The 25526-nt window shown below is 48.1% G+C and overlaps 1 protein-coding gene across 3 annotated transcripts in view; it reads right to left on the bottom strand.

Annotated features, from left to right (window-relative positions):
- Positions 1-25526, bottom strand: part of depdc5 (DEP domain containing 5, GATOR1 subcomplex subunit) — a 276005-nt gene that overhangs the window by 64926 nt on the left and 185553 nt on the right. For all 3 annotated transcript variants that reach the window (XM_060843792.1, XM_060843790.1, XM_060843791.1), the window contains exons 27-31: positions 20931-21051; positions 14203-14370; positions 12000-12219; positions 4901-5034; positions 3310-3433 (exon numbers count right to left, since the gene is read on the bottom strand). In XM_060843792.1, coding sequence (XP_060699775.1) covers positions 3310-3433; positions 4901-5034; positions 12000-12219; positions 14203-14370; positions 20931-21051 — 767 coding nt within the window. The remainder of the gene's footprint in view (positions 1-3309; positions 3434-4900; positions 5035-11999; positions 12220-14202; positions 14371-20930; positions 21052-25526) is intronic.

Genomic DNA, 25526 nt, shown 5'->3' with positions numbered 1-25526 from the left:
AGGGTACAGAGTCTGTTGTCTATACCACCCACAACATGAACTCCCGCAGGGTACAGTGTCTGTTGTCTATACCACCCACAACATGAACTCCCGCAGGGTACAGAGTCTGTTGTCTATACCACCCACAACATGAACTGCCGCAGGGTACAGTGTCTGTTGTCTATACCACCCACAACATGAACACCCGCAGGGTACAGTGTCTGTTGTCTATACCACCCACAACATGAACACCCGCAGGGTACAGAGTCTGTTGTCTATACCACCCACAACATGAACTGCCGCAGGGTACACTGTCTGTTGTCTATACCACCCACAACATGAACACCCGCAGGGTACAGTGTCTGTTGTCTATACCACCCACAACATGAACTGCCGCAGGGTACACTGTCTGTTGTCTATACCACCCACAACATGAACACCCGCAGGGTACAGAGTCTGTTGTCTATACCACCCACAACATGAACTGCCGCAGGGTACAGAGTCTGTTGTCTATACCACCCACAACATGAACTCCCGCAGGGTACAGTGTCTGTTGTCTATACCACCCACAACATGAACTCCCGCAGGGTACAGAGTCTGTTGTCTATACCACCCACAACATGAACTCCCGCAGGGTACAGTGTCTGTTGTCTATACCACCCACAACATGAACTCCCGCAGGGTACACTGTCTGTTGTCTATACCATCTACAACATAGTGCATTACCAGGACAAAGCAGCCAAACTCACATAATCTACTGTGTCTTTTTTTAAAAAAAGGAAAGACTTGCATTTGTGTAGCCCCTTCTAGAACCTCAGTACTTCTGAAAGCACATCGCTGCGAGAGGTACTTTGGAACCGCAGTCACTTCGTATATGACGAGAACCAATTTGAACACAGCAGGATCCCACAGAGCACCCAATGTAATCATGGCCAAATAGTCTGTTTTACTGTGGATGGCTGGGAGGGATGAACGTTGGTGCGTTCTGCAGGGACAACTTCCATTCTCCTCCTGATGATACTCCACATAAACGTAGCTCATTGGCCAAGGTTTTCGGGTCACTGTTTTCGTGGCCCCTTGTGTTTCCATTCCTGTTGTCATTTTTCACCTATTTTATAGTGTGTTGTGTGATTTGGTGTCTCTGTCGCTGTCAGAAACGCAGGTCCCTTTCAGGTTCCACCCGAACTACCCGACAACTGATTGAGCTGCAGTGATTGGACAGGGTATTTACGAGCTGGGGTGTACTTAATGAAACAAAAAGCAGTTGGAGTCCTGCCCAACCAGGCCGGCTCTTAAGAAATCTAAAGCAGACAGACAGGAGGCTGCGAGAACACAGCAAGCCAGGCAGCATCGGGAGGGGGAGATGTCAACGTTTCGGGTGTAACCCTTCTTCAGTACAGGGGATGGGGGGGAGCGGGGAACTGCAGATAAAGGGGGAGGGGGGTGGTTGAGAATGGAGGTTATTTGAAATTGGAAAACGCAATGTTGAGTCCTCCAGGCTGATTGGCAATGGAGGAGGCCAAGGATAGATATATTGGAGAGGGAATGGGAAGGGGAATTGAAATGGGCAGTGACCAGGAGATCAGGCTGGCCCTCATGTGCTTGGCTGAGACTCTCTGTGAAACATTCCCTTAATTCACATTTGGTCTCACTGACGTAGAGAAGATTACATCAGGGGCACTGGATGCAGTAAACCTGCTTCACCTGGAAGGACTGCTCAGGCCCTGGGTGGAGGTCAGGGAGATCGTGTGCTAGCATGTATTGTATCATTTACAGTTGCAAGGGAAGTTACCAGGGGAGTTGGGGAGGTTGGTGGGGAGAGTGGCGTGAACCAGGGAGTGACAAAGGGAATGGTCCTTGTGGAAGGCAGAGACGGGTAGGGATGGAAGATGTTCTTGCTGGTGGGGTTGAGGTGGAGTTGGGTGAAGTGTTTGAAGGTGATACATTGATGCGATGACTACTGGGGTGGCAAGTGAAGCCAAGGGGGGCCCCTGTCTTCATTATGTTTGGGGGGGGAGGGAAGTTTAGAGCAGTGGAGCAGAAATGGACGAAGTGCAGTGGAAAGCTGCCTGGATGACAGAGGAGGGGAAAGCATGAATAGTTGGATATCTGGGATGCTTGGGAGCGAAATGTCTCCTCGTCAAAGCAGATGCAACGGAGGTGGAAGAATTGGGAAAACGGGACAGAGTTTCTGCAGGATGTGGGGTGGGAGGAAGTGTAGTCCAGGTAGTTGCGAGAGTCTGTGGGTTTATCGCAAACATCCGTCTGTGAGACTGTCACCAGAGATGGAAATGAAGAGGTCAAGAAAGGGGAGGGAGGTGTCCGAGATGGACCAAGTGAATCTGAGAGCAGGGTGGAAGTTGTGGGAGAGGTCGATGAACTGCTCTGGTTCAGCCTGGGTGACAAAGTCATCGATGTAACGGCAGAAGAGTTGGGGGACAGTGTCTGTGTAGGTACTGAAGGGGGATTGTTCAACGTAGCCAACAAAGTGGCAGACGTAGCTGAGGCCCATCAGGGAGCCCAGGGGCACCCCCTGGAGGAAATGTCAAGAATTGAAGGAAAAGTGATTGAGGATGAGGACTAATTCGGTGAAGCAGAGGAGGGTATTAGTGCAAGGGGACAGGATGGGGGAGGGGGGCTGTTGGAGATGAAGAAGCTGAGGGGCTGGAGGCGATCCTTGTGGAGTATGGACGTCTAGGCAGCAGACCACAGATGGGGCTGTCACTCCCCTGAGTGCCTGCCTCTCTTCCACAGTTCCGTTTGTGTCTGTGTATCCTTGGAAAGGAAGCACAGAGTGGTCACTGATTCCAGGCAGCTTCTCGTGATCCCATGGGTGCATCTGTACCCTCTCCAACACCATTCTGATTTAACCGGCTAAATTGTCTTTGTCATCTGGTTGAAGTTACAATGCGCTTCGTGTGCAGTTTTATTTTTAATGCTTTTGTAATTTAAACAAGAAAGCTGGGTTTTTCCCAGGGAGGAAGTAAGCTCATGGACAGGGAAAGGGAAATGTGTTAAAATACGAATTAACAATGAAATCATTGTACATCTGTAAGTCTTTAGTCCCTCACGATTAAATGGACATCGATCTGCTCACGAACAGCTGATCCAGATTGTTCGCATGGACATCTGCCCGTCTCCCTCGTTCTACTGTTCGTGAACTCGAGACCATCCACAGAAGTTTCCTGTCTGTGTCTGAACCCAGAAGAAATACCACTCAGTCACCAGCCTGGTGTTCACTGAGCAGACTCGGACTCCCCGTCATAGTTAAACCTCCCAACCTCATAACACCTAACGGCTGAGCAGATAGCAGTGAGAGGTCTCTATTACCTTTCTTGGGCTGTCAACGTAGCTGGGAGTGACAGCGACGTTTGCCACGGAGTGCGGGGTGCTGTCAGAGGCTGGGCCAGCACCTTTCCCCGAGTGGACTGCTGCCTGTTGCTCCTCAAAGCTCCTACAGGCCATCGGAAAGGAAATAAAACAGAAGGTAATCTAGCAGCGGTATTAAAACCGAACGCCAGGAACTTTGAGGGAGGAGCTACTCCAGCCCTAAGAGGATCACAAGAAAGTGGAATTCTCATCTATAGGTGCACACCTAGCAGGGGCATTTTAAAATCCACATGGTCAGGCCTGTTATTACCCAAGTCTGGAGCAAGTGGGATGCAAACCCAGGTTTCTTGATCCAGAGGTAGGGACACTTCCACCTAAACCCAATTGTGCAGTTATGAAGCAAGTATAACTGAGGGGCACCCAACGTTATCAAGTGCCATAGTGTCTCAAGACAGCAGCTCACCACTACCTTCTCAAGGGGCAACTAGGGATGGGTAATAAATGCTAACCCAGCCAGCCACACCCACATCCCAGGAGTGAATTTTTAACAACATCCCATTCAGAAATCACACCCCAGTTGTATTGCATTGAGACTGGAGCTTTATTGACAATTTGTATTTGTGCACAAGGCAAGATTTTGAGGCCAACTTTGGAAGAGGGTAGAATCCATGTCTGGTCTTTTGAAATCACGTGGATGGATAATATTTGGAATTCTTTACCTCGAGGACGGTGGGAGCACAGATATTAATTTCAAGACAGAGTTGGTAGATTTCTCATTACTAAAGATCCGAAGGGATACAGGGAAGAGTGTAAAATCTGGCAGTGAGGTAGATATTACCCATGACAGTGTGCTATAACAAACAATTAAGGTATTTCTCAATGTATAATTTCAGTTACATCACACTGTAAACTTTTGCTATAAATTCTGTGTCTTACAATTATATTCTCCACAGCCACCTGATGAAGGAGCGTCGCTCCGAAAGCTAGTGCTCCCAATTAAACCTGTTGGACTATAACCTGGTGTTGTGTGATTTTTAACTTTGTACACCCCAGTCCAACACCGGCATCTCCAAATCATGAGTTTTATGAGTTAGGAAAGGAGTGAGGGAGGGAGGCAGGAGCAGAAGGAGAGAGGGAAGGAAGAAGGAATGAAGAAAGAGATGGAGGAACGAAGGAAAGGTGGGATGGAGAGATAGAAGGAAGGATGGAGAGATTAGATTACTTACAGTGTGGAAACAGGCCCTTCGGCCCAACAAGTCCACACCAACCCGCAACCCACCCATACCCCTACATTTACCCCTTACCTAACACTACAGGCAATTTAGCATGGCCAATTCACCTGACCCGCACATCTTTGGACTGTGGGAGGAAACCGGAGCACCCGGAGGAAACCCACGCAGACACGGGGAGAACATGCAAACTCCACACAGTCAGTCGCCTGAGGCAGGAATTGAACCCAGGTCTCTAGCGCTGTGAGGCAGCAGTGCTAACCACTGATTATAATCTAATGGTTTCTGCTGTCACAGAGGAAACACTGATGAATAACTTGGATCACAGTGTAACAACCCACTGACAGCAAAGGAGGGCTCACCTCTGGTTGGCTTCCATCTCCAGCAAGGCAGACAGAGCTGACGTTCCCTTCTTCCCGAGGGGTGGAGCTGCTGGTTCAGTCGGATAGTTCGATAAGGGCCCGGTCACCTGCAGTCCTTTTATGGGAGCCCCTTTCTGAAAGATGAATTGCAGAAACCACACAAATTGAACAAACCTTAAGCATCACATTCATGAACACCTGAAAGCCAATTATAAAACCATCAGATATTGGAGCGGAATTAGATCGTACAGCCCATCAGGTCTGCTCCACCATTCCATCATGGCTGATATTCCTCTTACCCTTCTCCCTGTAACCCTGGATCCCCTGACTAATCAGGGACCTCTCTATCTCGGTCTTAAACTCACTCAATGACGTGGCCTCCTACTGCAGAATAAGTTCCACAGATTCCTCACCCTCTGGCTGAAGCAATTCCTCCTCATTTCAGTTCGAAAGGGCCGTCCCTTCACTCGGAGGCTATGTCCTCAGGGCTTACAAGTGGAAACATCTTCTCTATGCCCCCTCTATCCAGAATTCTGTAAGTTCTAAACTCCACTGAGTACAGACCCAGAGTCTCATCCATCCCTTCATGCCAGAGATTATTCTCGGAAACCTCCGCTGGACCCTCACAAACGTCAGCACATCCTTCCTTCGAGACGGGACCCAAAACCGCTCTGCGTATTCCAAATGTGGTCTGACCAGAGCCTTCTACAGCGTCAGTAGTCCAACAGTGCCCTTGTATTCCAGCCCTCTTGAGATGAATGCTAACTTTGCGTTTATCTTCCTAACTGTCAACTGAACCTCAAAGAAAATCCTGAACTAGACTCCCAGATTTCTGAAGCCTTTCTCCATTTAGAAAATATTCTCCACCTCTGTTACAGAATCACAACATCTTTCCTATCAAAGTGCATAACCTCACACTTTCCCACATTGTATTCCATCTGCTACTTCCTTTCCCACTCTGAGCCTGTCCAAGACCTGCTACAGCCTTCCACTTCCTTAAAACTACCTGTCCCTCCAGCATCTGCAAACTTAAAAATTATGCCCTCAGTTCCTTCATCCAGATTGTTAAAGTAACATGTAAACAGTTGTGGTCCCAGCACCAATACTCGTCTCTGGCTGCCACTCTGAGAAAAAGCCCTTTTATCCCCACTCTCTGCCTTCCCTCAGTCAGCCAATCCTCTATCCTCGCCAATACCTAGCCCCTAACACCATGGGCCCTTATCTTATTTAGCAGCCTCCTGTGTGATACCATGTTCAAGGCCATCTGGAAATCCAAATACATCATGTCCATTGGTTTTCCTTAGTCTGACTCACTCATTACCTCCTCAAGGAATTCTAAATGATGTGTCAGGCATGACCTCCCGTTGATGACGCTGTGCTGACTCAGCCCTATTTTACCATGCACGTCCAATACTCTGCAACCTCAGCCTCCATACTGGACTCTTACCAACCACCAAGGTCAGGCTAACTGAGCTATAACTTCCCATCTTCTGCCTCCTTCCCTTCTTAAACAGGATGACATCAATCATTTTCCAGTCCTCTGGCACCCTCCCAGACATTCACTACCAATGCCTCCTCAGCTCTCTCCTTCACAACTCAGGGGTGTGGTCCATTGGTCCAGGTGCTGCATCGACCTTCAGACCTTTCAGCTTCTCCAGCACCTTCTCCGAGATGGCCACGACACTCACCTCTGCTCCCGTCTGGCAGGTGTTGGTGTCTTCCATCGTGACACCTAGTACCTTTCCAGTTCCTCTGCCATCCCTTTGCTCCCCATGACTACTTCTCTAGCCTCATTTTCCACCAATGTCTGCTCTTGCTTCCTTCTTATCTTTTATAACCTAAAACCCCTGTAATCTTCTTTTATATCACTAGTTAGCTTCATCTTCTCCTTCCTTATTATTTTTCTTGTTATCCTCTACTTGTTATTAAAAGGCTTCCCACGAATCTCACCACATTATATGCTTTTTCTTTTGCTTTTATGTTGTCCCTGAATTCTCCTGTCAGTCATGACTTGGAGGAGCCGGTGTTGGACTGGGGTGGACAAAGTTAAAACTCACACAACACCAGGGTATAGTCCAGCAGGTTTAATTGGAAGCACTAGCTTTTGGAGTACTCCACAACCACCTGATGAAGGAGCAGCGCTCCAAAAGCTAGTGCTTCCAATTAAACCTGCTGGACTATACCCTGGTGTTGTGTCAGTCATGGTTGTCTCCCCCTCCCTTTTGAATGTCTGCTGTGCCTCCCAGAAACTGCTGCCGTTGCTGCTCTACCATCTTCCCTGCTGGAATCCCCTGCTAATCAACTCTGGCCAGCTCCTCCCTCGTGTCTTCGTAGTTCCCTTTACTTAATTTTAACACCATTACATCCGGTTCCAGCTGCTCCCTCACAAACTGTGGGGTGAATTCTATCATGTTATAGTCACTCTCCCCTCAGGATTCCTTCAGCTTAGACTGCCCAACCAAGTGGGCCTCATTACACATCACCAAACCCAGAATTGTCTGTTCTCTGTTAGGCTCTACCACAAGCTGCTCCCAAAACTAAACATCTCGCAGATTTTCCACAAATTCCTTTTCTTTCCCACTCCACCTGCATGTGAAAGTCCCTCACGATTGCTGTAACAGTGCCTTTCTTACATGCCTTTTCTATTTCCGGATTGATTTTCTTCCCCCACATCCTGACTACCGCTAGGAGGCCTCTGTACACAACTCCAATCAGGCCCTTTTTTCTTTAGCTGTTCCTCAACTCTACCCACAGAGGTTATAAGCCTTCCAACTCCACATCACATCTTGCTATCGATTTAATTTAATTCCTTACTAACAAACAACTCCACCCCCCAATGCCACCTTTCGATAGGATGCTTACCTTTGGGTATTTAGTTCCCATCCCTGATCCTCTTGCGACCATGTCTACAACATCGTACCCACCAATTTCAATCTGCACCACAATCAGACAACCCTTCCCTGGTAAAATCGGCCTCAAATGAATAGAGGGAAGCTTGAACGGTGAAAGGAATATTCCAGAATTCGAAGCTGCTCGCCTTATGCTGGTACCTCACAAGCAGCAAGGTCACATTGATCTCCAGTCTTCACACTGTGACTGACCACAATGGTCCTACATTCTGGGATGACCGATAGAACAGTGGACATTCATTGCAACACCCCAAATCTGGCAGCTTCAGCTCTCACTAAACTATTCATCTCTGTCCACCTGAACATCTCATTTCCACAGACACATGCCAGTCCCTGTTGCTGTGAAACTTGTTCTCTTCCAGTGACCAAGGCCGAAGGGGAACCTCCAATGACAACAATGCCCATCGACATTCTCCAGCCGCCTCACTACTGCACCAGTCAAAACCTAATCAGCTGATGGACCTAAAATTAAATCCAGTCAGACAGAGCAAGGGACTTGCAGCCTGACACTTTAGACAGAAGCAATAGAAAAAGGGTTGAAATGTGTCATCAAATAATGTGGTTATTGGGGACAATTCTGGATGGAACAAAATTCAGGATGTAATTTTGTACAGGAACGATATATATATTTTATATAAAAAACATACATCCCCAGTTAATTTCACATCTTCAATCACAACTGATGCCACATGGCTATTGGCTGGGACTTATAAGACACCATTCCTGTTATAGACAGTCCTTGGACTAGACAGATGGACATGGACCTTACACTTTGTGGAGCTGACATCAGGGAGCATATCTACCTGACAAAATTTAGTTCGACTTTCAGTGTTCCACTGTGTAATTGTCCTAACCCCATTCAATCAACTGGAGAAATTGTGCTCCACCAGTAAGGAATAAGTCTGTATGTTCATCTGTACGGTAATATTTCAACTGGACAGCTCGAGCAATCAATTAACTCAAAGTTGGACTGAGGCACAGTCAAAAACAAAAGAGGACAGAGATCGGAAGGGGCTAGGACAGGGAGGAATTTGTAAACTGGATGAGAACACTATAATTGAGATGTTGCTTAACCAGGAGCCAAAGTAGGTCAGCGAGCACAGGGTTGATGAGCAACTGTGACATGATGCAAGTTAGAACACATGCAGCAAGGATTCAGGTGCCTTCAAGGTTATAGAGTAGAAGACGGGAGACTGAGGAAGACTTTGCTGGGACAGGCAAATCTAGAGGTGACAACTGTATGCACAAGGGTTTCAACAGCAGGTAAGTGGGAGTCAGTGAGATGATACTCCAGTGAGGGAGACAGGGGGAGGCTCAATGACAGCTCAGGTGTGGACTGAAAGCTCATCTCATTCCAAATGAGGTTCATGTTTTCATGTGCATTGCTGACAGTATGTGATTGGTGCTGTGGAAATCACCATGTCACATCAGAGTGTATCAAGAAAACTGCTGCCCCTGACAGAGCTGGAGAACGATCCTGGTCTCTAAAGGGACCACAGCTGGATTGCTGTATCGGGGTTTGGTCACTTTCATCAAGGAACAATATACTACCTCTTGAGGGTGTGCAATATCAATTTGCGAGACCAATTCCTGGGGTAAAAGGATAGCCTGACAGATTAGACCCTTACTCGCTGAAGTTTAATAGTAAGGGGTGATTCTATTCTAACTTTGGGAAGGGGCTTGATAGGATAGATGCTGAGAACGTGGACTCCAGGCTGAGGGATCTCGGACACAAGCCCCGAGTCTCGGAATACTGGGTCAAGTATTGACAATGGAAATGGGAAGAATTTGTAATTCTCTACTCAGACTTCGAGCGTATAGCAGATGGATTTTTGCACACTGAGATAATTAAAGGATATGGGATGGTGTGGGAAGATCAAACTGGGATAGAAGATGACCTTCAAAGGGATTTGGACCGAGTGAGTGGGCACAAGCATAGCAGATGGAATTTAATGTGGAGAAGCACGGGGCCATCCATTTTCATCGGATGAATTGTGGTGCAGAGTATTCCTTACCTTGTGAGTGAGTGTACAATGTGGATCTCCAAAGGCACCAGGAGCTGCCCACGCTCTTGAGCTACTGACTGCTGCTGACACGTATGCCTTCTTAACAACCCTATCAACCTGGGCGGTATCTTTCAGGGATCTGGACACAGAGATCTCTCTGCTCATCTACACTACCAAGAATCTTACCATCAGCCCAGTACTCTGCATTCCTGTTACTCCTTCCAAGAGTGATCCCAGCTTTCAGTATCCTTACACTGTTAATTACCAGGCTTCACTATCTGTGTCAAGCCTAATGGACTCATTATAGGAAGGGTATGGAAGCTTTAGAGAGGGTGCAATGGAGATTTCCCAGGATGCTGCCTGGGCTGGAGGGCCGGTCTTATGAAGAAAGGTTGAGGGAGCTAGGGCTTTTCTCATTGGAGTGAAGAAGGATGAAGGGTGATTTGATAGAGGTGTACAAGATGATGAGAGGCGTAAATAGAGTGGATAGCCAGAGACTTGTTCCCAGGGCAGAAATGTCTATCACAAGGGGGCATGATTTTAAGGTGATTGGAGGAAGGTTTAAGGGAGATGTCAGAGGTCAGTTCTTTACAAAGAGAGTGGTGGGTGTGTGGAATGCACCGTCAGCGGTGCTAGTCGAGTCAGATACATTAGGGACATTTAAGTGACTCTTGGATAATAATAAAATGAAGGTTACATTGGTTAGTCTGATATTAGAGTAGGATAAATGGTACAACATCGAGGGTCAAAGGGCCTGTACTGTTCTATGTTCGACTATTCATGTGCGAAAGCAGCAACATTGTGAAACTCAGGTTGGAGAAAGTGAGGGCTGCAGATGCTGGAGATCAGAGCTGAAAATGTGTTGCTGGAAAAGCGCAGCAGGTCAGGCAGCATCCAAGGAGCAGGAGAATCGACGTTTCGGGCATGAGCCCTTCTTCAGAGTTGAGGCCAAGCAGGGCAAGATACGGTTTGCACATGCTCATGACGCAAGGACTACCAATTAACCTGTACTTGGGGAAGAGATTAATGCGCCATCTCTTCCTCACCACAAGTTGACGGTTAATTTTGTCGATAGATCACTCAATTTTTTTTTCCAGCAAAATAGATGGTTACGATTTAATTCCTTACTAATTGTAAGAGGGTGTACCCATTTACTTCAGAAATTGGCATTTTCACTCAAGCCCTTCCTCTGGTGTTAACCCGTACACTGTACAATATGTTCGTGCGCGCAGTTCAGCCAAAGCAGGTTAACCAAAGTTCAAAACCAAAAAGAACTGTGCATGCTGGAAATCAGAAACAAACTGAAATTGCTGGAAAAACTCATGAGATCTTGCATCATTTGTGGAGAGAAATCAGAGGTAATGCTTTGGGTCAAGTGACCCTTCCACAGACTGACAGTAGCTGGCAAAATATGCAGGAGAGGGGGTCGGGGGGAGGGGATAAGGAGTAAATGATCGATGTGGATAGAACCCTAAGGCAGGGATGAACAAAGGAGGGGCTGACAATCTGGCTGGATGGATGAATAGGTATTAATGGGGACGGTTAGTTACTAACAATGGGTTGTGTGCAATAGCAGCCCATGTGACGACAAGGCCTGGTGTGTGGGGGTTCGGGGAAGGACCATGGGAGAAGGTGCTCAGACCCGAAAATGATTGAACTCTATATCAGGTCCAGAGGGCGGTAGGGTTCCCAAGTGGAAAATGAGACGCTGTTCTTCCAGCTTGTGCTGAGCTTCCCTGGAGCACTCCAGCAAGTCTGAGACAGGAAACGGCAGGGGGTGCTGGGCAAGTGCCAGGTAACTGGAAGCTCGGGGTATTTGTTTGTGGGCAGAACTTATCACCCGATCTTCTGCATATACACTGACAATTTCCCAGACACCATCTGTACTGAGGAAGACTCACTGGTTCCAAATGTTGACTCTGATTTCTCTCCACAGATGCTGCCTGACCTGCTGAGCTTTTCCAGTGATTTCTGTTTTCATTGGGCAATGTCAATCTCTTCCCTCCCTCTCAAGTCCAAGAGGACAGTAAAGAACCGAGAAAGGTGGTTCACAGTCAGCGAGGTGCCGGGCAGCTGTCAAACATCAACACAGCTCGCCCCTGTCAGGTCAACTACACACTCTACTGCCCCAGTCCCTGCTGCCAATAAGGGGTGTCCTATCGGAAGGTCAAACAGCACCCTCACCCGGATGATTCTGTCGGAACGATGCCGTCTCCGGATTCGGTTCAAACCCTCCACGAAGCGGATGAAGCCGTCCAGCAGCTGCCACTCCTCCTGGTCGGAGTGGAGCTTCTCTCCATATACATCACAGCGGCCCTCTCCCTCTACGATCCGCTTGGTAGCTGTTACACAGGCCGGGAGCAGAAGGAATCTCGTTCTCCAGAACTTCAGGGATTCTATCAGGCTTTGGAGCAGCAAGACAAAAACAAAGCGATTTACTCACTGACTTCACAGTCTCACTTACTTCAAGAGCAACTTGCAATTATACCACACCGTGGGCGGCACGGTGGCACAGTGGTTAGCAGCTGCCTCGCAGCATCAGAGACCCGGGTTCAATTCCCACCTCAGGTGACTGACTGTGTGGAGTTTGCACGTTCTCCCCGTGTCTGCGTGGGTTTCCTCCGGGTGCTCCGGTTTCCTCCCACAGTCCAAAGATGTGCAGGTTAGGGTGAATTGGCCATGCTAAATTGTAGTGTTAGGTAAGGGGTAAATGTAGGAGAGTGGGTAGGTTGCGCTTTGGCGGGTCGGTGTGGACTTGTTGGGCCGAAGGGCCTGTTTCCACACTGTAAGTAAACTAATCTAAACTTTTTGTACAGGAGTTTACCCAGAATGCTTCACAGGAGTGCTGCCAGATAAAATGTGACGCAAAGATGATAGGGAAATCTGAGATCAGAAACTTGGTCAAAGGCATTCTTTTTTAAGGAACATTTTAAAGGTATGCTCCCCGTCCAAGCCACTCACCATCCTGACTTGGAAATATATCGCTGTTCCTTCACTGTTACTGGGCCAGAATCCTGGAATTCCCACCCTAAGGGCATTGTGAGTCAACCCCCAGCACATGGACTGAGCGGTTCCAGAACACAGCTCACCACCACCTTCCCAAGGGCAGCTAGGGACGGGCAATAAGTGCTGGTCAAGCCAGCGACACCCACATCCCACAAGAAACAAAATGGAGGGCAGCGAGGTGGAGAGGTTCAGAGAGGAAACGCAAGAGCTTGAAGTTGAGACGGCATGATGCATGGCCACCACTGATGGAGCGATTAAAGGGATTCTGGGTCAGGAGGGGGGGAAAACGGTTATGAGAAATGTTCGCTTTAAGATGCTTGGCTGCTGAGAGGGTCTGCACATTGCCAGTTGGCATGCCAACGCATCAACTTCCAGGTCACTACTGCATGCCGACTACACAGGAGAAACAAAAAACGAGAGAGAATAGAAGTTAAAAGGTTAGAACTGGTGGATATTGAGATCTGGGAGTCATAGCGATGTACAGCATGTCCAACCCGTCCATGCCGACCAGATATCCCAACCCAATCTAGTCCCACCTGCCAACACCCAGCCCATATCCCTCCAAACCCTTCCTATTCATATACCCATCCAAATGACTTTTAAATGCTGTTATTGTACCAGCCTCCACCACATCCTCTGGCAGTTCATTCCATACACGTACCACCCTCTGCCTGAAAAAGTTGCCCCTTAGGTCTCTTTTATATCTTTCCCCTCTCACCCTAAACCTATGCCCTCTAGTTCTGGACTCCCCGACCCCAGAGGAAAGACTTTGTCTATTTATCCTATCCACATCCCTCATGATTTTGTAAACCTCTATAAGATCGCCCCTCCGCCTCCGATGCTCCAGGGAAATCAGTCCCAGCCTGTTCAACCTCTCCCTGTAGCTCAAATCCTCCAACCCTGGCAACATCCTTGTAAATCTTTCAAGTTTTAGAAGGGTACACAGATAGGGAGGGGAGAGGTCACAGAAATGTGAATGAACTCGAGACAATGGAGGTTACTGGGTGGAACGTCAGCTGAAAGATTACTGGAACAGACCAGGCTGGAGAAAAGTGGTGTATCACAGATCAAGGGCACAAGCAAACACCTCCTTGCTATTGAGGTTTCTAATCTTGGCCTGGTGCCTAGCTGACTCCTACGTACACAGGATCTCTCACACACACAGCATGTGGTTCTCAGAATGCTCCCACGGCACGTCTGTAGCTGGCACCTACAGTGCCCTTCTCCTCTCGGTGCGATTCTGGCACTGAGCTGCATCCTTTACCTGTGTCTGAGGTTTGTGCTCCACAGCAGAACAACTTCTGGAGGGTCTGACAGAGGAACCAGAACCTTCAAGGGAGCAGGAAGGTGGGCAGGAAGGAGAGGTGGTGGAGATATCTACCTGAAATCCTCAGAGCCTGACGAGCAGATATACTGGTCCAGGTAGTTCCACTTGTACTCTTCCAGCCTCTCGTGTAAGAACTCTACCCAGCATGACACAAACTCCGTGTTGGAATGTGGTGGGCACAGGCTGTAGGTGTACTGGACCTGAGCTGATTCATAAGGATACCTGTGTCAGACAGAGAATACAGCCGCTGAGAGAAAATAAGGACTGCAAGATCAGTCGAAAAAACGTGGCGCTGAAAAAGCACAGCCGGTCAGGCGAGGAGCGGGAGAGTCAACGTTTTGGGCATCAGCCCTTCATCAGGAATGAAAATACAGCCATCCTCAGTCAGTCACAGCCACTGTACAATGCCCTCACCCTCCCCATATCTGCAATCCCTCCTTTCCTGTCTCCCTACCATCCCTCACCAATTCCTTGTTCCTATGTACAGTCATGGGCGCCGTATCACAGGGAGGATGTGAATGTATTAGAGAGAGTGCAGAAGCCATTTACAAGAACAGGCAGCAGGAATGAGCAACTTCGGGAGTGAGGGTAGACAGTGGGTCTGTTCCCTTTGGAAAGGAGGTTGAGAGGGCAGCTGATGGAGGCTTTCAAGATCAAAAGTAGGGCCGGTGAGATTACACAGGGAGAAACCGCTTCTGCTCATAAAAGAAAATATGGAGAGGGTATAGATTTAAAGTGAAAGAAGCAAAGGGTGATGAAAGATAGTCTTCCTTTACATCACAAATAGTGAGGGTCTGGAACGCACTGCTTGGAAATGTGTTCAATTGAGGCATTCGGGAGGGGTATTTGATGGTTACTTGGACAGAAAGAGTGTGGGGGGAAAGCAGGAGTTTGGTGCTAGGCAACAGAATCACTGTCGGCACGATTTGCCAAATGGCCTCCTTTGGTGCCGTAACAATTTTGTAAAATGTTGGACAGAGTTAAAACTGAGGCTAACATCAAGGGAACTGTTCAACTGCCCCTCCCAACTCTATCACTCACAAAGAGGTCTCCCTGACAGCCCTCCCCAGGCAATCACACTCTGAACCCAGCTAACTAAGGGCGGCATGGTGGCTCAGTGATTAGCACTGCTGCCTCACAGTGCTAGGGACCTGGGTTCGATTCCAGCCTTGGGTGTCTGTGTGAAGTTTGCACGTTCTCCCCGTGTCTGCGTGGGTTTCCTCCGGGTGCTCCGGTTTCCTCCCACAATCCAAAGATGTGCAGGTCAGGTAAATTGGCCATGCTAAATTGCCCACAGTGTTAGGTGCATTAGTTAGAGGGAGATGGGTCTGGGAGGGTTGCTCTTCAGAGGGTCAGTGTGGACTTGTTGGGCTGAAGGGCTTGTGTCCACACTGTAGCAAATGGCTTATGCCCGAAACATCGAATTTCCTATTCCTTGGATGCTGCCTGACCTGCTGTGCTTTAACCAGCAACGCATTTTCAACACTAATCTAAACCCTGCCAACCACCTGACGCCACCTTCTGCACCCCACATCTGTACACCCTCCCATATCCCATCCCCTACTGCCTGAATCCTACACCACAAAGCAAGGCCCCACATGATGCTGGCTGAATGTGGAAGGGCCCTGAGTTGGCATGGAGGGTAACGTGGAAGTCTGTTGGGGAGGCTTGAGAGACACTGAGGTGGCATAGGGATTGGGTGGGGGCAGAGATGAGGCATGAGGTGGGAGGGCTAGACCGTCCAAGAGAGAATGGGAGAACTGGCAAGAGAACTCAGAGAGAGTTGGTCTGGGCTGTTAGCCATCCTGGCCTGACACTCAATGGGTCCCACCGGTTACCTTGAAATCTGCCATTGGAGTGCAGTGAGCCTGACGCTAAGCTGAGTATTGTGGGGTAATGTGCCTTTACATGGGATTTGTTCTGTCCTGGCTCCCTTGAGGAGCGGGTGTTGAAAAGCCAGTGCCGAGCTGAGTGGAAACTCAGCAAATAACTTTGGGTTTTTTTAAATTTGGCATAGGAAGGGTGAGTGGGTAGAGTCCGGCTCACACACACCCAGGGTTCTGATTTTAGCTTTCAGATAAAAACAAGGAGGTTTGAACTAGATTAGCATGAGGGTGAGAAGTGGAGCTCAGCATCAGATGATGGAGTAGGTGGTGACAGTCAGATATAGTTGCAGAGAGTCTGCAAGGACAGATAGACAGTTGACAGGGCAAAGGCACAGTCAGTGTTATGGGTTGAAGTGTGTCTGTTTTAATGAAATAAGGGTCAGGAAGAAGAGTGACAAACTCAAAACATGGATCAGTGCTTGGAGCTACGGTATTGTGGCTGTTACAGGGATTTGGAAAGCACAGGGGCAGGGATGGCTGCTGGATGTTCTAGGGTTTAGATGTTTCAAAAGGAATAGGGAGAGGTGGGGGGGTGTGGCATTGTTAATCAGGGCTAGTATCAGCTGCAGAGAGGGAGGATGTTGAGGAGGGTTTGTCAGCAGAGTCAGTCTGGGTGGAAGTCAAAAACAGGAAAGGAGCAGTCACTTGATTGGGAGTTTTCAATAGATCCCCCACTCGCAACAGAGACACAGAGGAGCAGACTGGGGGACAGACAGAGTCATAGAGGTGTACAGCATGGAAACAGACCCTGCGGTTGTGGAAAGGTGCAGAAGTAACAGGGTTGTTGTTGTGGGTGAATTCAACTTCCCCAATATTGATTGGAACCTCCTTAGTGCAAAGAGTTTGGATGGAGTAGATTTTGCCAGGTGTGTCAAGGTAAGATTCCTGACTCAATATGTAGATAGGCCGACTAGAGAGGAGCCATATTGGATTTGGTGCTTGGCAACAAACCAGGCCAGGTGTCAGATCTCTCGGTGATAGTGATCCCAACTCCCTGACCTTTACTATAGGCATGGAGGGGGATGGGAGCAGACGGTATGGGAAAGTATTTAATTGGGGGAGGGGGAATTACAATGCTATTAGACAGGAACTGTGGAATATAAACTGGGAGCAGATATTCTCAGTGAAGTGCAGGGCAGAAATCTGGCGGTTGTTTAGGGAACACTTGCTGCGAGTGCTGGATGGGTCTGTCCCACTGAGGCAAGGAAGGGATGGTAGGACGAAGGAACCTTGGGTGACAAGGGATGTGGAACATCAAGTCAAGAGAAAGAAGGAAGCTTCCTTAAGGTTGAGGAAGCAAGGATCGGACAGGGCTTTAGAGGGTTACAAGGTAGTCAGGATGGAACTGAAGGATGGACTTAGGAGAGCTAGGAGGGGGCATGAAAAACCCTTGGCAGATAGGATTAAGGGAAGTCCCTCACTCATGTACGGGACAAGAGGATGGCCAGAGTGAGGGTAAGGCCAATCAGGGATAGTGAGGCCAACTTATGCCTGGAGTTGGAGGTGGTAGAGAAGGTCCTTAATGAATACTTTGCTTCAGTATTCACTAGTGAGAGGGACCGTGTCATTTGTGAGGACAGTGTGAAACAGACGGACACACTTGGACAGGTTGATGTTAAGGAGGAGGATGTGCTGGAAATTTTGAAAAACATAAGGATAGATAAACCCCCCTGGGCCAGACGGGAGGCGAGGGAGGAGATTGCTGCACCTTTGGCATGATATTTGTGTCCTCACTGTCCACTGCAGTTGTGCCAGATGATTGGAGGATGGCAAATGTTATTCCCTTGTTCAAGAAAGAGAGTAGGGATAATCCTGGGAATTACAGACCTATCAGCCTTATGTCAGTGGAGGGCAAAGTATTGGAGAGGACTCAGAGTCAGCATTTATGATTATTTGGAAAAGCATAGTCTGATTAGAGGTAGTCAGCACGACTCTGAGAGGGGCAGGTCATGTCTTACACGCCTTATTGAATTATTTGAGGGTGTGACAAAACACATTGATGAAGGTAGAGCAGTGGATGTGGTTTACATGGATTTGAGCAAGGCATTTAATAAGGTTCCCCACGGTAGGCTCATTCAGAAAGTCAGGAGTCATGGCATACAGGGAAATGTGGCTGTTTGGATACAGAGTTGGATGGCCTATAGAAGACAGAGGGTGATAGTAGACAGAAAGTATTCAGCCTGGAGCTCGGTGACGAGTGGTGTTCCGCAGGGATATATTGTGAGACCTCTGCTCTTTGTGATTTATATAAATTACTTGGATGAGGAAATGGAAGGGTGTATTAGTAAGTTTGCCGGTGACACAAACGATTGGTGGAGTTGTGGATAGTGTGGAGGGCTGTTGTAGGTTGCAGCGGGACATTGACAGGATGCAGAGCTGGGCTGAGAAGTGGCAGATGGAGTTCAAGTTGGAAAAGCGTGAAGTGGTTCACTTTGGAAGGTCAACTGTGAATGCAGAATACAGGGTTAAAGGCAGGATTCTTGGCAGTGTGGAGGAACAGAGGGATCTTGGGGTCCACGTCCATAGATCCCTCAAAGTTGCCACCCAACTTGATCGGGTTGTTAAGGTGTATGGTGTGTTGGCTTTCATTAGCAAGGGGATCGAGTGTAATAGCCTCGAGGTTATGCTGCAGCTCTATAGTGCCCTGGTTATACCGCACTTGGAATATTGTGTTCAGTTCTGGTCGCCTCATTTAGGAAGGATGTGGAAGCTTTAGAGAGAGTGCAGAGGAGATTTCCCAGGATGCTGCCTGGACTGGAGGGCATGTCTTATGAAGAAAGGTTGAGGGAGCTCGGACTTTCCTCATTGGAGCAAAAGAGGATGAGAGGTGACTTGTTCGAGGTGTACATGATGATGAGAGGCGTTGATAGAGTGGATAGCCAGAGACTTGTTCCCAGGGTAGAAATGTCTAGCACGAGGAGGCTTAATTTTCAGGTGATTGGATGAAGGTTTAGGGGAGATGTCAGAGATGGGTTCTTTACACAGATGGTGGTGGGTGTGTGAAATGCACTGTCAGTGGTGCTATTAGAGTCAGATACATTAGGGACATTTAAGCAACTCTTGGAGAGGCACATGGATGATAGAAAACTGAAGTGTATGTAGGTTAGTCTGAGTAGGATAAAAGGCATCGAGGGCCGAAGGGTCAGTACTATGCTGTACTGTTTTATGTTCCAGTTGGTGAAGTTGGGGTTTTGGAGTTGAAGCTGCTAGATACAGCTGTCTCGCTCTGCTGTTGCAAAACGCTTGAGCGCTCTCTCTGCTGCTAGATTTATTCTGTTAGAGTTCCTTCTCCTGGACTGGAGACAGCAAGTGAAGGAAATCTGTTTTGCTGAATTTGCCTCTGCCAATTGGAACATTAGATTAGTCATTAAATAATGTATTATTTTGTGAAGTAATTCGATAGAGTTAGTTATGCCAATTCTTTTGTTTGTCTGTATTTTAGCTGTGGTACAAGAATAAAGCGTGTGTTGCTTAAAGCCAAGTAGTTTGACCAACAAATCACAACTGGAACATAGCACCTTACACTTGCCTTTAACTAAGATAAAAGTTACTGCTTAGACTATTGCCTTGATAGGTTTTAAGGGAGTTTGGTCAGCATACCTTCCCAGAATGAAAGCAGCACTAAAAATAGACACTTCCAACACAGCCCGTGGTTCCAGCACCTGCTTCAGCCTCTTATTATAAACTGTGCCCCCTCGTTCTAGATTCTGCCACATGGATCATCCTCTCAGCATCCAGCCGGTCAAGACAGCTCGAGAAGGTCACCTCTCCTTCCTCTCCACTTCAACAAGGCTTGGCACAATTTGTTCAACCCCCTCCTCACAGGGCAACCACATTCTCCAAGGAATCGGCCGAGGGAAGCGACACTGAACTGCTTCCAATGTAAGTGCATCCCTTACGTAAGGAAGGAGACCACAACTGTGGACAACTGTCCTACCCATGGCCTGCACAGCTGCAGCGAGACCTCCCAATGTTAACAATCCCCCCTCCTTTGTAGCAAAGGCCAACATCCCAATTGTTTTTCTACTTGCTATCCCTACGTGTTGACTCTTTGTAAAAGGGTCTCTGATCCCCCTGTACCACAGTGTTCGGCAGTCTCACACCACATTGTATTCTACTTTATTAATCTTCCCGTGTAAGCACACAGCCTCATATTCTCTCACATGATACTCCACTGTTTCACTCACCTAACCTGTCTCTGCATCCTTTTCCACCTATCTTTGGAAACTGGCTTCTAAGCACTCAGTCCCTTCATCCAGGCCGTGGGTAAACATTGCAAATAGCCAAGCCACCAGCAGTGAATCACAGAAGCGTGTAATGGTGTAGAAAGAGGCCATTTGGTGCGTTGTACCTTAGCATTCCACTAGTTACAGATTGCCAACCTGAGAACGACCATTTATCTGTTTTCTGTCAATGAGGCAGTTCCCTATGCATGCTGGTATCTTGTCATCAATTCCATCAGGAGTGTAAGCTAACCACAAGGGAAGGGAAAGTACAGGTAGCCGTGTCATGAAAGGTAGTGTACACTTCAGTGACTGCTTTGAAAGGATGCTACATAAATGCAATTTATCTTGCTCCTTTCTGCTCACACAGACTCGTATTGTGCAGTCTGTGAGCTGGGGGAGCACTCTGCTCAGACATGCTTTGGCTGTGCTGAGGGATTTAAACTCGCTCTACCAACTGGGATCAACGTGCCCGGGGCTGACAATTGGTACTGTAACCCTGAGTGGTCCACGTTCAAATCTCCAGCTCCGCTCTCGTTTGCCAATCGGGGCTCGTGGTCTCCTCTTGCTTTGCAGAAGACACAAAAAAAAATGGAAAAATGCCCACCCCAGCCTGGGTTAAATTACCCCAGCCATGTAAACGGCAGTGCTGGACCAGCTGCTCCCCACTTACTTGGGCAGGTAGCGGGTCACGGTGATGATCTTGTCCTTGAGGCAGACCTTATGGAAAGTGCGGCCCATGCTCAGCCAAAAGGCAGTCTCCTCCTCCTCCAGCTTGTTCCTGGATACCAGACCTGCAGGCGTGAGGATGACACACAGGTCACTGCACAGACATTCCACAACTAAACCAAACCCAGCAAGGGCAGGAGGAACTCAGCAGCTCTGGCAGCATCTGTGCAGAGAGAAATAGAGCTAACATCTGTCACACTGAACTCAAAATACGGTCTTTCTCTCCACAAAAGACAGGTTTTTGTTGGTATTTCAGATTTCCAGCATCTGCATTGCTCAGATTTTATTTCAGAACTGAAGTTCATCTGGAAAGATGTCTTCAATTAAGTGCAGTGTGTCTAATTCATCTTTCTGATAGGGCCCAGGGGATCTAGCACAGAGACCCGTTAGAGCCCAGAGTCCCGGGGGATCTAGCACAGAGACCTGTTAGAGCCCAGAGGCCCAGGGGATCGAGCACAGAGACCCGTTAGAGCCCAGAGTCCCAGGGGATCTAGCACAGAGACCTGTTAGAGCCCAGAGGCCCAGGGGATCGAGCACAGAGACCCGTTAGAGCCCAGGGGATCAAGCACAGAGACCCGTTAGAGCCCAGAGGCCCAGGGGATCTAGCACAGAGACCTGTTAGAGCCCAGGGGATCGAGCACAGAGACCCGTTAGAGCCCAGAGGCTCAGGGGATCTAGCTCAGAGAACCGTTAGAGCCCAGAGGCTGATGGCGTTCATGAGAAGGTGGGGGCTTGGATTTATTCTTCGGGTACACACTGACTTTCGACTCATAGCTCAACATTACACTTGCCCTCACTGTCACAGGGACAAGGAGGTCAATGGGTTAAACATTGACCTTTTACTCCCCAATGATCATAGAATCCCTACAGTGTGGAAGCAGGCCATTCAGCCCATTGTGTCCACACTGACCCTCCAAAACAGCATTCCACCAACCCCATCCCTGCATTTCCCACGACTAACCCACCGAGCCTGCACATCCCTGGACTCTACAGGACAATTTAGCACGGCCAATTGACCTGACCTACACATCTTAGGGCTGTAGAAAGAAACTGGAGCACCCGGAGGAAACCCACACAGACACGGGAGAATGTTCAAACCCCACACAGACAGTTGCCTGAGGATGGAATCAAACCCAGGTCTTTGGTGCTGTGAGGCAGCGGTGCACACCGCTGGGCCACCACGCTGTCCAAATGATGGACTAGGAGGAGGAGTTGGTCTTATAACCCCCTGCCCAGCCACTCCATGATCTGTTCATCTACTTACCGAGATTCCGTCTGGAAAGTGAGCTCTCTCTCACACTGACACCTTTCGCCATCTTATCATTCAGGATCATTTCTGCCTGCCATAGAACAGTACAGCACAGTACAGGCCCTTCAAGCCTCAATATTACATTGACCTGTGAAACCAATCTGAAGCCCATCTAAGCTACATATTTTCGTCCATATGTTTATCCAATGACCATTTAAATGGCCTTAAGGTGGTGAGTCTGCTCCTGTTGCAGGCAGTGTGTTCCACGCCCCTACTGCTCTCAGAGTAAAGGAACTATCTCTGACATCTGTCCTATATCTATCACCCCCTCAATTTAAAGCTATGTCCCCTTGTGCTAGCCATCACCATCCAAGGAAAAAGGTTCTCCCTGTCCACCCTAAATAACCCTCTAATTACCTTGTACGTCTCAATTAAGTCACCTCTCAACCTTCTTCTCTGTAATGAAAGTCCCTCAGCCTTTCCTCATTAGACCTTTCCTCCCTATCAGGTAACATCCTAGTAAATCTCCTCTGCACACTTTCCAAAGCTGCCACATCCTTCCTATAATGCAGTGACCAGAACTGTACGTAATACTCCAAGTGCGGCTGCACCAGAGTTTTGTACAGCTGCAACATAACCTCATGGTTCAGATACTCAATCCCTCCATCGATAAAGGCTAACATACCGTAAAGTCTTCTGAACAATCCTATCAACTCAGGTGGCAACTTTTAGGGAGCTATGTACATAGTCGACACTACCAAGAATCTTACCATTAGCTCAGGAAAACTCTGCATTCCTGTTACTCCTTCCAAAGTGGATCACCTCTCACTTTTCCGCATTAAACTCCATTTGCCACCTCTCAGCCCAGCTCTGAAGCTTATCTATGCCCCTCTGTAACCTACAACATCCTTCAGCACTGTCCACAACTCCACCGACCTTAGTGTCATCCGCAAATTTACTAACCCATCCTTCTATGCCCTCATCCAGGTCAGTTATAAAAATGTCAAACAGCAGTGGCCCCAAAACAGATCCTTGTGGTACACCACTAGTAACCGAACTCCAGGTGGACATTTCCCGTCAACCACCACCCTCTGTCTTCTTACAGCTAGCCAATTTCTAATACAAACCATTAAATCACCCTCAATCCCATGTCTCTATATTTTGCCATAGCCTATCGTGGGAACTTTACTGAAATCCACATACACCACATCAACTGCTTTACCCTCATCCACCTGTCTGGTCACCTTCTCAAAGAACTCAACAAGGTTTGTGAGGCATGACCTACCCTTCACAAAACTGTATTGCCTATCCCTGATCAAATTATTCCTTTCTAGATGATGAGAAATCCCATCTCTTTTAATCCTTTCCAACACTTACACATAGCCGAAGTAAGGCTCACAGGTCTATAATTACCAGAGTTGTAATTGTATTATTACAAGGGGACAACATTTGCTATCTTCCAGTCTTCTGGCAGTATTCCTGTTGACAATGATGACATAAAGATCAAAGCCAAAGGCTCTGCAGTCCCCTCCCTGGCTTCCCAAAGAATCCCAGGATAAATCCCAGCCGGCCTAATCTATTTTCACACTTTCCAGATTTGCTACCACCTCCTCCTTGTGAACCTCAATCCCGCCTAGTCTAATAACCTGTATCTCAGTGTTGTCCTCCACCACATTTTCTTCTTCCTTTGTGAATATTGACAAAAATATTAATTTAGCACCTCTCCTATTTCTTTGGACTCCACGCACAACTTCCCATTACTGTCCTTGACCGGCCCTAAACTTACTCTAGTCATTCTTTTATTCCTGACATAGCTATAGAAAACTTTAGGGTTTTCCTTGATCCTACCTACCAAAGACTTCTCATGTCCCTTCCGAGCTCTTGTTAGCTCTCCCTTTAGGTCTTTCCTGGCTAACCTGCAACTCTCAAGCACCCTAACTGAGCCTTCATGTCTCATCTTTACAGAAGCCTTTTTCCTCTTGACAAGTGATTCAGCATCTTTAGTAAACCAACTTTCCCTTGCTCGACCACTCCCTCCCTACCTGACAGGTATTTATGTACCAAGGACACACAGTAGCTGTTCCTTGAACAAGCTCCACATTTCAGTTGTGCCCTTCCCCTGCAGATTCCTTCCCCATCCTATGCATCCTAAATCTTGCCTAATCGCATCATAGTTGCCTTTCCCCCAGCTATAACTCTTGCCCTGCGGTATATACCTATCCCTTTCCATCACTAAAGTAAACACAACCAAATTATCACCAAAGTGCTCACCTGCCTCATAATCTAACACCTGGCCTGGTTCATTCCCCAGTACCAAACCTAATGTGGCCTCGCCCCTTGTTGGCCTGTCTACATACTGTGTCACGAAATCCTCCTGCACATACTGGACAAAAACTGACCCATCTGAAGTATCCATCTTTAAGGGCTTCAGTTGGATTGGGTTTCCATTTCAACTGGGTGCAAACCCGCTCCAGCTTTTCAAAGCATGCTGGCCAACTTGACACCTCTAAGGATGACAGCGTGGGGACGCCATGGGAAGCCACACGAACGCAGGAAGGGCAGTTGTTGGGGCCGGAGTTACAAGCTGCAGCATTGGCCCTGACCCGGACCGGGAGCATTCTGACCAGCTAGGCTTCACCAAATGGAGTCAGAGCAAGGGGGCAAAGTCCATTACCACAGCAGCTACAGGCAGCCATGTGCAGGAGCGCTTAGTGTTGAGCACCAGATGAGGTTTATAATAGCTGCCCCACATCCCCGGAGGATGGGTGAATCGTGGAATCATAGAATCATAAACTCCCTACAGTGAGGAAACAAGTCCACACTGACCCTCCAAAGAGTAACTCACCCAGACCCATTCCCCTACTCTATTACTCTGTATTTACCTCTGACTAATGCATCTAACCAACACACCCCTGAACACTATGGGTAATTTAGCATGGCCAATTCACCCTAACATACACATCCCTGAGCACTATGGGTAATTTAGCATGGCCAATTCACCCTAACCTACACACCCCTGAGCACTATGGGTAATTTAGCATGGCCAATTCACCCTAACCTACACACCCCTGAGCACTATGGGTAATTTAGCATGGCCAATCCACTCTAACCTACACACCCCTGAGCACTATGGGTAATTTAGCATGGCCAATCCACCCTAACCTACACACCCCTGAACACTATGGGTAATTTAGCATGGCCAATCCACCCTAACCTACACATCCCTGAGCACTATGGGTAATTTAGCACGGCCAATCCACCCTAACCTACACACCCCTGAACACTATGGGT

This window comes from Hemiscyllium ocellatum, chromosome 24 (assembly GCF_020745735.1).
Source record: "Hemiscyllium ocellatum isolate sHemOce1 chromosome 24, sHemOce1.pat.X.cur, whole genome shotgun sequence".
NCBI classification, from domain to species: domain Eukaryota; kingdom Metazoa; phylum Chordata; class Chondrichthyes; order Orectolobiformes; family Hemiscylliidae; genus Hemiscyllium; species Hemiscyllium ocellatum.
Note: the sequence above shows the minus strand (reverse complement) of the source record. Positions and strands in the feature narration are given on the sequence as shown.